This window comes from Nicotiana tabacum, chromosome 23, assembly GCF_000715075.1.
Source record: "Nicotiana tabacum cultivar K326 chromosome 23, ASM71507v2, whole genome shotgun sequence".
Classification (NCBI taxonomy): domain Eukaryota; kingdom Viridiplantae; phylum Streptophyta; class Magnoliopsida; order Solanales; family Solanaceae; genus Nicotiana; species Nicotiana tabacum.
In genome coordinates, this window is record NC_134102.1 from 128,262,710 (window position 1) to 128,281,499 (window position 18,790).

Sequence of the window (18,790 nt, forward strand, 5' to 3'; positions counted from 1 at the left end):
CACCAGCGGATCCAGTGGAGGATCCCATCATGGAGGAGCAGGGCGAGGTGCCCGTTCCAGAGCCAACCTAGGTAGATTTCATGACAGCACCGGGCTTTCAGGAGGTCATGAGCCGTATGTTGCGGTTCATGGACACTATAACTCAGGCTGGTTTATTTCCAGCAAACCCGGCCACATCTCAGACAGGAGGAGGGGCACAGACCCCTACTGCTCAGGATCTTAGGCACACAGTTGTAGTATATTGGACTCCGGGTACACTACCCGTGGGCGGGGCCCAGCCAGTTTTTGCGCTACACCTGAGCCTAGACTAACCGCGAACGTCAATCCGCAGAAGCTATTGGACAGATGGACTAGGCTACACCCTCCTATCTTCGGGGGCGAGCGGAATGAGGACCCCCAGGACTTCATTGATCGGTGCAGGGACAGACTGCACAACATGAGGATATTGGAGTCCCAAGGAGTAGATTTCACTGCTTTCCAGCTAGATGGCAAGGCCCGTAGATGATGGCGGTCTTTCCTTCTCACCAAACTAGTGGGTTCTCCTCCCATGACTTGGGACCAGTTTACACAGCTTCTATTAGACAGGTATATTCCACCCTCTCAGAGGGAAGAGTTGCGATGTCAATTCGAGCAGCTCGAGCAGGGTCAGATGTCAGTGACCGATTATGAGGCAAGATTTTCTGAGTTGTCTCGCCATGTACTTATGATACTTCCTACGGACGCGAAGAGAGTGCGGAGATTTGTTGCGGGGTTACACCCCAGTATTCGGGCTATCATGGACAGAGAGGTTGATATGGGTACTGATTACCAGCTAGTGGTAGAGATTGCTTGGAGGATTGAGGGCTACCGCCAGAGGGGTAGAGAGAAGATGTAACAAGACAAGAGGACCCGATTCTCGGGAGAGTTTAGAGGTGCCCCGGCTAGGGGCAGAAGTCAGTTTGGGAGGGGTCAACCTAGAAGGCCCACATATCCAGCACCACCACCGCCTCTTCGGGGTGCTCCAGTGCGACCCTATTTCAGTGTTATGCCATAGAGTTCTTACCGTCAGGGTTCTTCTGGTGCCTATTTCAGTGCCATGCCAGAGAGTTCATACCGTCCACCAGCCATTCAGGGTCCTTCCAGTGGGTATTCAGGCCATCAGGGTCAGACTTCGGGGCAATAGTCTATGGAACCGAGGGGTTGTTACGAGTGTGGGGATCCGGATCACATGAAGAGATTTTGTCCCAGGCTTTGGGGTAAGGGAGTACATCAGGGTCATTAGCCTATGATTACAGCACCAGCCGTCCGATCGCCCAGAGGCGGAGGACAGGCAGGTAGGGGCCGTCCTAGAGGTGGAGGTCAGGCAGAGGGAGGTCAGCCAGCAATTGTTCAGCCAAGCGAAAGCTAGCCAGCCGGCGCTCCAGCTAGATTCTATGCTTTTCCGGCCAGATCAGATGCAGTGGCCTCAGATGCCATGATCACAAGTGATATTTCTGTATGCGGTAGGGCTGCTTCAGTATTATTTGATCTAGGGTCTACCTATTCATATGTGTCATCTCTGTTTGCTCATTTCCTAGATATTCCTCATGAGTCCTTGGGTACTCATGTTTATGTGTCCACACCTGTGGGCGCTTCTATGGTTGTGGATCGGATCTACCAGTCCTGTGTGGTCACATTATGTGGTTACGAGACTAGAGTAGACCTTCTGTTACTTGATATGATCGACTTTGAGGTCATCCTAGGCATAGATTGGTTATCCCCATATCATGCCATCCTTGATTGTCATGCCAAGACTGTTACTTTATCGATGCCAGAGTTGTCGAGATTGGAGTGGAAAGGTTCCTCCGTTAGTGTATCTTATCTCTTTTCTGAAGGCTCGACATCTGGTCGAGAAGGGTTGTTTGGCTTATCTAGCTTATGTTCGGGACACCACCGCAGAGTCTTCGATGATTGATTAAGTGCTAGTAGTTCGGGAGTTCGCCGATGTGTTTCCTTCCAACCTTTCAAGCATGCCGCCAGATCGTGATATTGATTTCTGTATTGATTTGGCTCCAGGTACCAAGCCTATATCTATCCCACCATACCGTATGCCTCGAAAGAGTTGAAGGAGCTGAAGGAGCAGCTTGAGGAGTTATTGGCAAAGGGGTTTGTCAGACCGAGTGTATCACCTTGGGGTGCACCAGTGTTATTTGTGAAGAAAAAAGATGGAACTATGCGGATGTGCATTGATTACCGCCGGTTGAACAAAGTTACCATCAAGAACAAGTACTTGTTGCCGCATATTGATGATTTGTTTGACCAGTTGCAGGGTGCTAGGGTGTTTTCTAAGATAGACTTGAGATCGGGTTACCATCAGTTGAAGATTCGGGACTCGGATGTTCCGAAGACTGCCTTCCGTACTTAGATATGGTCATTATGAATTTCTAGTGATATCCTTCGGCTTGACTAACGCCCCAACGACGTTTATGGATTTGATGAACTGGTTCAGGCCTTACATTGATTCCTTCGTTATTGTCTTCATTGATGACATCTTGATTTACTCGCGTATCGTGGGGGGCACGAGCAACATTTGAGAGTGGTGCTTCAGACATTGCGAGAATAGAAGATATATGCTAAGTTCTCCAAGTGTGAGTTTTGGCTAAAGTCTGTGGCATTCTTGGGGCATGTTGTATCAGGAGAGGGTATTAAGGTGGATCCCAAGAAAATCGAGGCAGTTCAGAGTTGGCCACGTCCCACTTGGGTGACTAAGATCAGGAGTTTCCTAGGGTTAGCAGGTTATTATTGCCGGTTTGTGTAGGGTTTTTCATCCATTGCGGCACCTTTGACTAGATTGACCCAGAAGGGTGCTCCATTACGTTGGTCCAATGATTGCGAGGCGAGCTTTCAAAAGCTCAAGACAGCTTTGACCACTATATCAGTTCTAGTGTTGCCTTCCGGTTCGGGGATGTATACAGTTTATTGTGATGCTTCACGCTTTGTCTTGGGTTGTGTCTTGATGCAGGAGGGGTGAGTTATTGCATATGCTTCACGACAGCTGAATATCCATGAGAAGAATTACCCTGTGCACGATTTGGAGTTGGCCGCGATTGTGCATGCCCTTAAGATATGGGTACATTATCTATATGGGGTATCATGTGAGGTTTATACTGATCATCGCAACTTACAACATTTGTTCAAGCAGAGAGATCTCAATTTGAGACAGCGTAGATAGATTGAGTAACTGAAGGATTATGATATCACCATTCTTTATCATCCGGGCAAGGCAAATGTGGTCGCAGATGCCTTAAGCAGGAAGGCAGAGAGTATGGGTAGCTTGGCATTCATTTCAGCAGAGGAGAGGCCACTAGCCTTGGACATTTAGTCATTGGCTAACAGACTTGTGAGGTTGGACATTTCAAAGACCAGCCGAGTTCTTGCATGTGTTGTTGCCCAGCCTTCACTATTGGGGTAGATCAAGGCTCGGCAGTTGGATGATCCGAATTTGGCAGTTCTCAGAGAGACGGTACTACAGGGTGGTGCCAAGGAGGTTTCTATTGGCGATGATGGTGTTCTGCGACTCCAGGGTCGCCTATGGGTCCCTAATATCGATGGCTTGAGGGAGAGGATTCTAGAGGAGGCACACAATTCTTGGTATTCCATTCATCCAGGTACTACGAAGATATATCGTGACCTAAGACAACATTATTGGTGGCGGCAGATGAAGAAAGACATAGTTGAGTATGTGGCTAGGTGCTTAAATTGCTAGCAGGTTAAGTAAGAGCACCAGAGGCTAGGTGGCCTACTTCAGCAGATGACTATACCTGAGTGAAAATGGGAGCGCATTACTATGGACTTCGTTGTTGGATTGTCGCGGACCTTGCGAAAGTTTGATGCAGTGTGGGTCATTGTCGACAGGTTGACCAAGTCGGCACACTTCATTCCAGTTGTGACTACATATACTTTAGAGAACTTGGCCCAGATCTATATTCGGGAGATAGTTCGGTTGCACGGTGTGCCTGTTTCTATCATATCAGATAGAGGCCCTCAGTTCACTTCACAATTCTGGAGAGCCATACAGAGAGAGTTGGGGACCCGTGTAGAGCTCAACATAGCATTTCATCCACAGACCGACGGGCAGTCAGAGCGGACAGTTCAAATACTGGAGGACATGTTAACAGCATGTGTGATTGACTTTGGAGGACAGTGGGATCAGTTCTTGCCTTTGGCCAAGTTTTCTTACAATAACAGTTACCAGTCCAGCATCAAGATGGCTCCATTTGAGGCTTTATATGGTCTGCGATGTCGTTCTCCCATCAGGTGGTTTGAGCCCGGAGAGGCTAACTTATATGGTACTGATTTGGTAAAGGTAAAGTTGATCCAGGAGAGACTTCGCACAGCATAGTCCAGACAGAAGAGTTACGCAGATCAGAAGGCTTATGGTCAGCGAGAAGGTTCTCTTGAAAGTTTCGCCGATGAAGGGTATTATGAGATTTGGAAAGAAGGGGAAGTTGAGCCCAAGGTTTATAGGCCCATTTGAGGTGTTGAGGCAAATTGGGGAGGTCGCTTATGAGCTTGCTTTACCTCCCAGCCTATCAGGGGTTATTTTTCACGTGTCTATGCTCCGGAGATACCACGACGACTTGTCACATGAGCTAGACTTCAGCACTATTCAGCTAGATGAGAGCTTGAGTTATGAAGAAGAGCCAGTTGCTATTGTTGCCAGATAGGATTGCCAATTGAGATCCAAGAGGATTTCCACGGTAAAGGTTCAGTGGAGGGGCCAACCAGACGAGGAGGCGACCTTGGAGTCCGAGGAGGACATGTGGAGTAGATATCCACATTTATTCAGTACTTCATGTACGAATCTAAACCCATTCGAGGACGAACGTTTGTTTAAGAGGTAGAGAATGTAACGACCTGACCGGTCATTTTGCCTTTTGGAATCCCGTTTCCCTAAATAAGACTTCCCGTACTTGATTTTACTGATTTATGACTTACGGGGATGGTTAGTTCGGGATTTGGAAGAGTTCGGGTTGAAATCGGAACACATGGTTCCTTAAGGTTGGCTTAAAAGGTAAAGTTTGACTTCGGTCAATATTTTGAATAAACGATCTCGGAATCGGGATTTGACAGATCTAATAGATTCGTATGATGATTTTGGGCTTGGGTGTGTGTTCAGATCGGGTTTTGGATGACCCGGGATCATTTTGGCACCTAATATTGAAAGTTGATTCTTGAAAAACTTTGAAGTCCTTTAAATTTGGTTTGGAGCGAGTTTTGGTGATATCGAGGTCCGAATTGAGTTCCGAGTAGTCTAAGTATGATTCGGCGCATTCGGCGAATTTGGAAAACTTGAAGTTCAAAGTATGATTCAATTTGGTTTTGGGGTATGATTCTTGATTTCGTTGTTGTTTTTTGTGTTTCGAGAGTTCGAGCAAGTCCGTATTATAATTACAGACCTGTTAGTGCCTTTGGACGGGGTCCCGAGTAGCTCGGGTAAGTTTCGGACCCCTCGAAGCAAAGTGTGAGAAACCAGAAATGCCCAGTTCTGGTTTCCTTCTTCACGAACGCGAAGGGACCATCACATTCGCGTAGAAGGAGTTGGGGCTGGGGCGAAAATGTGTTACGCGTTCGCGATAGCTAGTCCACGTTCGCGAAGTTCTGGGCCAGTGACCTTCGCGTTTGCATGAGGCGACTCGCGTTTGCGTAGAGTAGCTGAGCTGGGCTGGGAGGACTCTTTCGCGTTCGCGAAGAAGGGGGCAGCTGGGCAGTGTGTTTAAAAAATCAGGACTTAGGCATTTTTGGAGTCATTTATTACACTCTTGGGCGATTTAAGAGCTCTTAAGGAGGGGAGTTCGACTTAGCTTTGTGAGGTAAGTAATATTCATCTAATGTGAGTTTAATACATAGTTTATGGGTAGATTATAAGATGTAAATTAGTGAAAATCATGGGTTTAGAGGAAAACCTAGGTTTTTGATAAAAATGGAGTTTTACCACGAAAATGATTATGGAATTAAATGAAAATCATATATTTGTGTTCCTAAGGTTATGGGTAACAACTTTCTTCAAAAATTTTCGGAATCCGGGCCCGGGAGTGAATTTTAGGAATCTTGCATTTAGAGTTGAAAATTACTTAAATAGTTGGGATATGAACTTTTAAGCCTATATTGATTAGTTTTCACACTATTTGGATAGTTTTGGATTGTTCAGCACCAAATTGAGGGTTTGGGCATAAGCTTGGACCGGAAAGTAGGCCTTGAATTGTGGTAAGTCTCTTTTCTAATCTTGTAAGAGGGAAATTTCTCCATATGTGAATTTAATTAATATATGATTATTTGTGGGGGATACGTATACACGAAGCGATGAGGGTCCATACGTAGCTACTATTCTTGTTATGTCCGGGTAGTTTTAGGCTTACACCATACTTTGTGGATACCGTTACCTGAATATATTTGTGGGTTTGCGTTAAATGGAACTAATGTGAGGATTTCAAGATTTCAAAGGTTTCAAGTAAATTATTATTTTGAAAAGAATTGAGAAAAGTCACGTATGTTTATATTTAACTGCGTCGCAAGTATATTTCGCGAGCGGGGTAACTATTTCCACTACTCTCATGGGAGCGGGCCGTTCGCCTCGGCAGGTTAATAGATGCATCTATGGTTCGCGCCGTTCGACCCTAGACAGTGCATAGTTTACATTCTTTATGTTGGATCGGGTCGAACGTCCTCGGTGGAATTTGTGTGTGATAATAGAACTGGAAGCCCTTTTATAATTGGTATAAATTTACTGTTTTAGAGATCAATTGTTTAAAATGAAGGAAGTGCTTTGGGTTTTAATTACGATAGAAGAACTGTTCAGTTATTTCTTGTTCTGAGTTTATTGTTAGTTCTGCATATCATGCTTAGTTAGAATTGCACATTATTATATTGTTGGCCCTAGTGAGTGTCGAAGTCGACCCCTCGTCACTGCTTCTTCGAGGTTAGACTAGATACTTACTGAGTACATATTTTTATGTACTCACGCTACACTTATGTACTTGATTGTACAGGATTTGAGGCAGGTGCATCTGGCCACCAGTCTGGCGCGTAGACTTGATTCCCCAGCTTGAGACTTCCCGGTGAGCTGCCCTTTTGAATCGTTCTGCAGCAACTGAAGTCTCTCTTATGTCTTATTTTCTGTCTACTTCCTTTCAGACAATAGGCTAGCATGGTTTTGTATATTCTACTAGATTGCCCACATACTTGTGACACCAGGTCTTGGCACACACACTAGTAGACTTATGATTTTAGTTTACTTACATGATTATGATTCATACTTATTGCTTCCATTTATTTATGTTATAATTTCAAACTCCTAAAACTTTTAACAATTAAGGAGAAGATATCACTTACTAATTTATTTAAAATGGGAATTCACTAGTTGATCAGTGTTGGCTTGCCTAACAATAGTGTTGGGCGCCATCACGGTCTATAATGAAATTTGGGTCGTGACATCAGAGCTATAGAATAAAAGAACACAAGAATAAAAGTAGATGAAAATATTTATTACAAGAAAAATAAAAACCAAAGTCATTATTATAATGAGAGTAGCGGAAGATATCAACAATTCTAAATTATGGGTAACTTAATAACATGGACAAGAAACCAAAAAATAAAAAGGGAGAAACAATATGTAAATATAAAATTTCCGTGTTGAGATATATAAAAGGATAAGATCTATTTGATCTTTGAGATGAGAAATGTTTTTGAAATAATTCATATGGTTATGTTATATAGATAAGATCACGTAACATAAAATATTATAATAGATAAAACTAAAACAAAGAATATAGACAATTGACATAATTCTAAGAAACAAATAAAAATATAATTTTTTATGTAGCAATTTTAATAAAAACAATTTAAAAGTCAACTTTCATACTAAATACAAAAAGGAAAGAGAATTTAATTTAATTGCTTATTGAAAGTGATACTAAAGTAATATTTATTACAGTTATTAGTAGATTTATGACATATAACAAACGAACTTATCTATTTAAGCTTTGAACTAATTCAACACTACGCATTTAGAAAAATAATATGACAATATTCATATTATAGATAAATGCTAAATAAAAAAAGTTAAAATATTATAGAATAAAAACTAATGTATAAAGAGAAAATAGAGATAATATGATTTTATCCATACTTTAAATTTATTTGACAAAAATAAGTAAATAAATAATACTCAAAAATATTATTGAAAAATCTGAACAACGAGAGAATTCTGAGAAATAGTCATACAAGATAAAGTCAAGTTAAATTTTATGATTAATACAGAACTATATCCATTTTATTATATTAATGTGGTAAGTTACTAATAGTTTCATGTCATAATTTGATAATACTAAGTAACGGATAATGCAATTAGAAAAAGCAAAGAACAAAAAAATATAAATATAAGAAAAAATAAAGAAATATAAGACTTATGAGTAAAATTATGATGATAAAATCCGTACATATACTCATAATAGAAATTATAATAAATAAATAGTCATAAATGAAGAATATTAAAGAAAGAAAGAATTTCAAGTGATAACGTAAATTGTATATATTAATTAATTTGTTTCTAAAGGAAATTTTAGTTATTGAATAGAAGAACATAACTCATAATTCCATAGTGAAAAATAATTTAAAAAATAAAATAATATTAGAATATTTATACATAAGATAAGAATATTATTTAAAAAACACAAAAAATAATTATTAAAAATATTAGTATATTTTTTAAAAAATATTAAAAGGCTTATCTTTTTATATTTTTGACAAATTTAAAATTATAATTTAACCAAAAAAAATATATTAAATAATTTTAATTATTAGTAGAATACAAAATGAGAAAACTAATCAAATATTACAGTAGAAAAGAATGTATAAAAAGAGAGGGATAAAGATAATATTAGAATATTTATTATTTAAATTAATTAATAAAAATGAGAGGTAAGTAAACAATACTCAAAAAATATACTGATAAATTTAGACAATAAAGAATTTTAAATAGTAAAAATAATAAAAATATTTTCAGAGTAAGAAAAAATATATATCTATCTTATATTATAGAAGCATAGTGACAAAATATTAATCCAATTTACAAGTTAATAAAAAGTCACATTAGTAAATATTTAGTAGTAAGTACTTTCTAATTTAATAGAAAATAAAATAAAAAAATAAATAATTTATTTAATTACCATATGATATGTATCCTTCTTTATTTATATAAATTTTGTTATATTTCTGCATACTGAATTAAAAAATAAAACAGCAACTAAAACTTATTAAAATAATACGATATATCATATCATAATTTCATAAGATTCTTAAATAAATTATTTCACACATGGCGCAGGGTATAACACTAGTATCATGTAAAGTGAAACAGAGTAATAGAAAATCCTATGATTTTTCTGAAGATTTTGCATTTAATGTAGATAGAAACGTAAAAATAGCACGGGCTAGTCAGTTTTCGGAGTGGTAATTCAAAAATAGTCAGCGTTTGCAAAGTCATTGAAAAATAGCCATTATTTTGCTGCAACACGGACCACTCCAGCATAATATACTGGAGATTGGTGCACCTGTGTATGAACTTCCAGCATATTATGTCGGAACTCCAACACGCGGAAAGTTCCAGCATAATATACTAGAGATTGGAGCACATGTGTATGAACTTCTAACATATTATGATAAACCGGTATATTATACTAGAACTTCATTATATTATGCTAGAATATTTTCCGGATTTTGAACAGTATTTTCGTTCAGATTTATCTTTACATGAAAAGTGGCTAAATTTTGATTACTTTTGAAACTGTGACTATTTTTCAATTACCACTTGTAAATCTGACTATTTTTTAATTTCTTTTGATGAAAACGTTCTACTACATGTTGCCTAGTCGAAAAATCAACAGCTAAGTATTGAATTATAGGAAGTAGAGGAATATACTGGAACTCCAGCATAATATACTAGAGTTCCAGTATAATATACTGGAACTCCAGTATAATATGTTGGAGTTCCAGTATATTATACTGGAACTTCAATATATTATGTTGGAATATTTTTCGGATTTTGAACAGTGTTTTCGTTCAGATTTATCTTTACATGAAAAATGACTAAATTTCGATTACTTTTAAAACTATAACTATTTTTCAATTACCACCCGTAAATTTAACTATTTTTTAATTTCTTCAGATGGAAACGTTCTACTACATGTTGCCCAGCCGAAAAATCAACAGCTAAGTATTGAATTATAGGGAGTAGAGAATGCCAACGATGTTAAAGACCAACTCCAACTTCCACAACTAAAGCGGACCAACGTAACATCATTTGATGTGATACAAATGTTACAAAGTAATTAAACCAACTTTAGCTTTGTCTATAAAAAATATATTCACAAAATGACAAGAACAAGAATTGGGAATGCTACAAAAACAACAACAAAAATAATCTAATCTTACAAGTGGGGTCTCGGAAGGGTTAAATATATGCAGACCTTACCCTTACCTTCAAAAAGGCAAAGAGGTTGTTTCCGGTAAACCCTCGGCTCATGAAAGGTAAAAGGAAATAGGTCAAGGACGGAACGAGAACCAACGTTTTTCTTCCTCTTCTGTTCTCTACTAAGATGGGCAGCAACAAGCACACCAATCAGAAAACCGAAGCAATAATACAAAACTAACGGTACGTAATGATGTAATCAGATAGCCGAAACAAAAGCAACAACACGTAATAACAGAAGTCAATGGATACAACAATACACAAAGGACACTAAGTCATATACTAAAGCTGACACACAGGACAAAGCTCGGCTACCTATCATAACACTTTACCTTTATTCTCAACTTCCATACCTTCCAATCGATGTTTATGTCCTCATTAAGGTGAAGTAATGTCATATCCTGCGTAATACCTCTCCATTATTGGGAATGGTAATGGGAGAAAATGCTTCGACCTAAGAAAATAACTTATTACCTGGTAATCAAGCTAAGACTTCATTTACACTCTTTTTGTTCAGCATTATTATGGAAAGAAAATCAAAGTTTATAGTTACATTCAATCTAGACCATTAAAAATTAATTGACCCGGTCACTTTGTCTTCTTCAATAATCAAAGTCAATGAAGTCCAACAATCATGTTTTTCAAGTTTATTCAACCAAATCAATTCAAATCAATCACAAATAAGCAATGAGTTTTCAATTTTTTATAACACAAATAAAGACGATGGAGGAGGAGAAGGAGAAGAGAAGTACACTGAGCTATTTTTTTAAGGGGGCCAAAGTTAAACATCAATTCTTAAGGAGGACACGTGGCAAAAATTCGTGAAAGAAATACTATCCACAAGAACGAGAATTAGGGGAAGGATTGCTACTAAATATTGTAGCAATGCAATATTACTAAAAAAAATTAACATAAAACCTGTACTGAAAAGAACAGCATTCCACTATAATCAAATGTGAGTACCTTCTGCACTTATTCTGCATTTTAGATTGAAAGCATTACTACAAGTACGTTGTTCATGGAGTCACAAAAAAAAAAAAAAAAAAAAAAAAAAAAAGAAGATTGCCAATCTTGCAATTTCATTCCACTAACAATACAACTGCAATTGGACTACTTACAGAGTGCCTATCAGAATTCCATTTCAAGAATCCCTGACCAACTTCTCTGTCTGAGTTATTGGTTGTCTTGGAAAATGTCACTTGGTATGTCAACTTCTGGTTCAATATAGAGAAGTTTAGCTTGGAGGGTTTAACTTTCACGGCAACTCCTTTTGGTGAAACTATTTCCACTTTGTAAATTGATGTCGCGTTACCAACATTGGTCACAGTTCTGGTATATGTCTGAGGAGTTGATCTAAGTCTGATGGAAAATGAAGGATAATTTAGTTGCGCTTCAGGGATACTTTTTACCTCCGAGCAATTCACCTTGCCTTGTAACAATTTACCTACCTCTCGATTTGTGTAGTTCAAACCACATAAATAAGGAACATAGTCCTCAAATGGTGTATCATAAATTAGTCCAGGATCATTTGCTCTAGACGGATTAACATGTCCTGCACCAATTGCAAATATATCAGCAGGAATGAGCCTTTCATCTAATATTGGATTCTTGGCAAGGTTTAATGTGTCAGTTGTTGTCATGATTGCGGACTTAATAGCAGCAGGAGACCAATTAGGATGTGCACTCTTCAGCAAAGCTGCTATGCCACTAAGGTGAGGGCAAGACATTGAGGTTCCAGATATAATATTGAATGTTGATTTTGTGTTCTTGTTGTTATCTACTGAGGTAGGCCAAGCAGCAAGGACATTAACACCAGGACCAATAATATCAGGTTTCAAGATGCCACGACTTGCTTCGCTTGGTCCTCGAGAAGAAAATGAAGCAACTATAGGAGCATTTTTATCTCCAATTACAGTTCCATGGAAGGTGATTGCAGCAACAGGATTCGACGTTGAGTTTATGTAAGCAAGAATTTTCTTTCCATCTACATCTGAAACATCCAATGCTGGAAGAACATGAGCTTCAGCTGATTTAGTGACACCATCTTCCGGATTATTGATGAGAATCATGCCAACACCTCCAGCATCCTTTACAACTTGTCCTTTATCAACCCTGCGAACGCCACCACCAACCAGGCACACGACTATCTTTCCTCTTATAGCAGGGTCAGTGAGTGATCCTGGTACACAGAAAGGGGCGTCAAATTGCTCATGTACTATCTTTTCAACATCAAATAGAGTGAAGAATGTTGAGTTTGATGTCTTTGGATGATAAGCAGATTCTCCTTCAAATTCTTCTTTATTTCCAAGCTTAACAGTGGCCTTTAGTTTTCTATCATGAGTGCTAGCGCCAACTGTGAGAATCCAAGGGGCGTCATTTGCTACAGTGCGTTGGGATGGACCACTATTGCCTGCAGAACAACTAACAAGAATACCTCTTTCTGTTGCACTATACGCCCCAAGAGCAATCTTGTCATTATGGAACGGATTACTAGTTCCACCAAGGGATATTGATAGAATATCTACCCCATCATCAATAGCTGCATCCATCGCAGCTAAAATTTCAACATCAGAACAACTGCCATCAGAATCGCATACCTTATATATGGCTATGTGGGCAAGAGGGGCAACACCAACTGCAGTTCCATTGGCATTCCCAAATACATTAGCACCTTTCACAAAGGCTCCTGCAGCTGTGCCTGCTGTATGCGTACCATGTCCATTTTCATCTATGGGAGAACCATTGGTAAGTGGGAAAGACCTGGCTCCAATGAGTTTGTTGTTACACTTGGTCGTGAAATTAGACTCACAAAATCCTTTCCATTTAGCAGGCGGAGGAGGCATCCCAACGTCGCTAAATGAAGGATGGTCAGGAATAATTCCAGTGTCCAAAACTCCGATGATCACGCCTTTCCCATAGTTGGAATCCTTCCACAAGCCCATGTTCTGTTGCAAACCAAGAAAACTTGGAGTATGAGTAGTGTGCAAGGACAATATCCTCTGTGGCTCTGCAGAAACAAAGCCTTGTTTCTTCTCCATTTCCTTCACTTGTGTTGTAGTTAATCTAGCTGCAAAGCCTTTCATCACATTGTGATAGGAATAGACCATTCTCGGCTCTTCATTTTCCCTTGAGCTAATTGATGTGGTTTTAGGCAAAAAAGAATGGTAATAGCTCTCTAAATCCATTGATGATGATTGAGTAGAAATTTGGCTTTCTGGTGCTTCAACTTGGACTATATAAGTTTCTAAATCACTCTGGAAACTAGGCAATGGGAAAGAGCAAAAAATGCAAAATAGAAGGATTTTCAAGAATCCCATAGCTGCAAATTAATACAAGAACTGATGTGTTACTTGGATAATGAATTTGATGAACTTTTGAGTTTTTCTGCTACTATATATAGTACTTTGTCTTTGAGCTATTCACTTTCATTTTTATTTTGCTCCACTTGCAATAAATTAATTTGATGAAGTAACTTTATGAAGCTTATTAACTTTAGTTGAACTGTTTTAGTCCACTTGCTGGCCCTTATTTTGGTTAGTACCATTATTGTGGAATATGAATTTGTGGGGAAGATAAAGACAACGAAAAGAAAGGCCTCTATTGTGAAAGAGACTAGACTACAATTGTTGAACTATATTCTATAAATTCATTTTTATCTTCAATACTTGTGAATGTATTTGATTATGATATAATAGAAAAGCTTAAGTTGGTATAATTTCTGTGAAACATATCACATATTTTAGAATTGCTTTTTTTTCTTTTTTCTTTTGTCACACAAACGTATCTTGAAAAATATCCTATTACAATTTGAATGGAGGAAAATGACTCTACAAAGATCTCTATTTAAACATCTCTTCTATTAATTTTCTTATTGATCCAGCTTAAGAAGGATAATATAACTAAATGAACATTTGTAATAGACTGTAAAACTAACCTTTACCGCTCTTGAATGATAAAGTTGGAATCGTTTCTACTTTAAACTAAAAAATTCAAATTCGGCAAATAGTATAATTTACTTTAATCATATCCCATTCTTGACCCATTTTTGTTATGCCAAACCAAATAAGTGTTAGATCGAAATAATATGGTGCAGGCGGAAGATAACAATGAGACCTACATTAATTTACTATAAAAGAAAAGGAACTTATATTGAGAGAGAAAAAATCTCCCCCTAAAAAAATTGTCTAAAAGGCTACATTGTGGATATTATTATTGTTGTGAGAAACAAAAATACTCAATTTATAAAAGTGTAAAACTTCTCTTTCAAAAAAAGGATAAGGCATATTAGGGAGACTTATTTTTTTTAGAATTCTTTTTCTCTTCTTCAAGAAAGAAGTCCTAATAGATTAAAAATTCAGGGCAAAAACAATAAGACGACCTAAATTGGAACCAAAGTCTTCAAAAATCTCTCTTTACGGATTCTTTTTTTTTCCTTGTTCCATATTCGGTACTTGGTTTAGGATCGTGATGAAAAATTTCGCTTTGGGGATCAAAGCGCTCCCTATAAAAAAAACGACTTCATTTTACTAATTACTTATAGCTCTCTACTTCATAGTTAAATTGGAGTTTGTTATAGAATTTTCATGAAATACTCATCATTCATCAATACCTTAAAATGGTTTTCGAGAATGTTGTTTCGGAGTAAAATTCTTTTCTGATTCAATATTTCTTGTTCACACCACGGAATCAATTGTACATTTCTATTAATGAATATGGAAATTTTTTTTTTTTCATTTTTTTTTTTGGCACATATGATATATATATACAGTTTAACCCGTTGGAACTACAGTGCATCAGCGTCTTATGAGAGTTAGCAGATCTCTCTTTAAAAGATGCAGAAAATATCAAACAACCATGCCTTCAGCTAAATTCTGAAATGGAACGAAATCCTAGTTTTCTTTTTAACAAAAAAAAATTAAAAGAAGAATTAGCTTAATAAGGAACTGATTAAATTCAAAACCTAAAAGAAAAATATATATCACCCAAACCAAATATCAACAAAAATTTTTTTTATTAAATGTCCCATAGTAATAGGACGTTGACGCCTGACGTAATGGGTAAACGAAATAAATTGTAGAAACCCTACGAAGGTTGTGGGAAGATGTTATGTATTTAATTTCGATAGAAAAATACTTTATAACATGTTGCCCACTTGTGAATTATACGGAGCCAAGTATTTAATAGGAAGACCAAGTCCAATTTCCATTTAAGGATTACTTATTTTTTTCCAAAATAAACTTTATATATTCCAATCGATATAAAATATTAGAAATCACAATTCTAATGGTTTTCAGATATTTAACAAATATCTATAATAAATAATTGAATTTTGATTTTCAACCTCTAAAGAAATTCCATTGACAAGAACAAGAATAAGGGAAAGCATTGCTACTAACTGTATATGGCCCGTTATTTACTAGTGCCATTACTATCTTTAAAAGTGTGAACAACTTAACGTGCTACTTGTCCCACAAGAATAAGAAAAATAATATAGTAAAGATGTGTGTATAGGTCAAAGTTGAGCTCGACTACAACTTGGTAGATTAAGCTTGGAACGTGGGGATCAAGGACTGAAGATCGACCTCGAGTCCCACCGAGTTAGAACCCGAGGTCACATAGACTGCCTTCCATGAACATTGAGTCCGGTGTCGACCTTAGCCATGACCGAGCTCGGTGAAACATTATTGAAATAACTAATAGAAGACCGAAATATCCGTGACCAGTCGGATATTACAGCGGAAATCTCGGCACGAATCAATAAGGAACCGGCAATCAGCGAATCAAGAGATCTTTTATCTTTTATATAATTGTACCTAAAGTAGAATTCCTGTACTATATAAAGAGAGGTTTGATTATTCATTGGACACATTGTAACACGCATCCCAAAATAATTTTTTTTTTTTTTAAGTTCTTATAATTCTCTTGTTGTTCTCTTCTGATATCAATTAAAGCACTTTTGACTCGAGAGTGGCTAACCTTCCAAGGCTAAGACTATCCAACTTGCGTGGTTTGCAGTTACTTTTCCATTGCTTATTTCAATTGCAATATGATTTATCATTTTGTATCAAGTTAAATCTCGTATCCTTAAAACCACTTACAAATTCAATTGTTATCCGATTTTAAGGGTAAACAGTTTGGCGCCCACTGTGGGGCTAAGGATAATAGTGGTTATTTGATATAAATCTCCATAACATACACTACTTTACACTTGTTCTTTGAAGTGTCTCTAATTTCAGGTTAAAATTCGAAATATCGAACTCTCAATCAGCACCCCTATATGTTGACAACGAGTCCGGTCATCATGGAAAAAATAACAACATAGCGACCGATGACGAAGTACCGCCCGTTGATCCCATCGGAATTTCGGTCGCATACTTGATTGACGTTAATTCACATGTGGCTATCGACGCGAACTTGCCTACTGACCCCGAGAATAGCGTCTGTGGTGGAGCCTGATCGATAACTCAAAACACACAAAACATTGGAGGAGACGGGATCAGTTTACGGGTGATCTTCGAAATGCTGCAGGCTCAACAGAAGGCGATAGCTTAGTTACATAACCAAAGTCGTGCACCAAGCAGGGTTGAACCCGATCACAGAAAGGTCAAATGGGCATGAATCGGGGACTAACCCCGAGATCATAAAGATGCTCGAAGAGCTAACAAAACGGATAGAATCAGGGGAGAAGAAAATCGAAGTTAATGACAAAAAGGTGGATACCTACAATTCTAGGGTAGATCAAATCCCACGAGCACCGCCAATATTGAAAGGCCTGGATTCCAAGAAGTTCGGGCAAAAACCTTTTTCCTCCGAGCGCGGCTCCGAAGCCGAAGTCACCCGCAGGGATGAACCGGTCACAGAAAGGTCAAATAGGCATGAATCGGGGACTAACCCTGAGATCATAAAGATGCTCAAAGAGCTAACAAAACGGATAGAATCAGGGGAGAAGAAAATTAAAGCTAATGACAAAAAGATGGAGACCTACAATTCCACGGTAGACCAGATCCTAGGAGCACCGCCAATATTGAAAGGCCTGGATTCTAAGAAGTTCGTGCAAAAACCGTTTCCTCCAAGCGCAGCTCCGAAGACGATCCCTAAGAAATTCTGCATGCCCGAGATTGCTAAGTATAACGGAACAACCGACCCAAATGAGCATGTAACCTCTTACACATGTGCCATCAAGGGAAACGACTTGGAGGATGATGAGATCGAATCTATCCTGTTGAAGAAGTTCGGAGAGACCATGTCAAAAGGGGCTATGATATGGTATCACAACTTACCTCCTAATTATATTGATTCGTTTGCTATGCTTACGGATTCTTTCATGAAAGCACACACCGGGGCCATCAAGGTCGAAACCAGGAAATTAGACCATTTCAAAGTAAAACAGAAGGATAAGGAGATGCTCAGAGAGTTCGTGTTCCCGGTTTCAAATGGAACGAATGGACCTGCCACTTGTCACTGATGATTGGGCCGTTTAGGCATTCACCCAGGGGCTCAATGTTCGAAGTTCGGTGGCTTCACAGTAGTTGAAACAAAACCTGATAGAATATCCGGCCGTTAGCTGGGTCGACGTACATAACCGGTATCAATCAAAGATCAGAGTGGAAGATGATCAACTCGGTCCCCCTTCGGGGTCTGTTTATCCCGTCAGAAACATCGACAGAGTCAAGAGAGACATCAATCGTGAACCGAGACCAACAGGGATTGGTACCAGCCATATAATAAAAACCGAAGAAGTAGTGGGTCCGAGCGGAACTCTATGAGAAACTAAAGGAGAAGTGACAGAGGTCAGAGCAACCGGGGACTCATGAGCAAAAACAGCTACCGCCGGGCCTAAAGAAGCATCGAGGTTATCGGAATACAACTTTAATGTCGATGTTACCGCCATTGTATCAGTTATCGGACGCATCAAAGATACCAAATGGCCTCGACCTCTATAATCTGATCCAACCCAAAGGGATCCTAACCAGATATGTAAATATCACGGCACTCACGGCCACAGAACGGAGGATTGCCGACAGCTGAGAGAGGAAGTAGCACGACTATTCAACAGTGGGCATCTATGAGAATTCCTGAGCAACCGAGCCAAGAATCATTTCAGGAATAGGGAGTCTAATAAACAGATAGAACAAGAAGAATTTCAACACGTCATTAATATGATCATTGGTGGAGTCGATATCCCTCAAGGTCTGATGTTGAAGCGCACCAAAGTATCCATCACAAGGGAAAAACGGACTCGAGATTATATACCAGAAGGAACCTTGTCTTTCAACAACGAGGACGCAGAAGGGATCGTGCAGC

General features: G+C 38.6%; 1 protein-coding gene across 1 annotated transcript; it reads right to left on the reverse strand.

The window, feature by feature from the left end:
- Nucleotides 1-11,548: 11,548 nt before the first annotated feature.
- On the reverse strand, nt 11,549-14,098 carry LOC107813231 (subtilisin-like protease). The gene has a single exon (XM_016638472.2). The coding sequence runs from the start codon at nt 13,801-13,803 to the stop codon at nt 11,566-11,568; it is 2,238 nt and encodes a 745-aa protein (XP_016493958.2). The 5' UTR covers nt 13,804-14,098; the 3' UTR covers nt 11,549-11,565.
- Between the last annotated feature and the right edge of the window lie 4,692 nt (nt 14,099-18,790).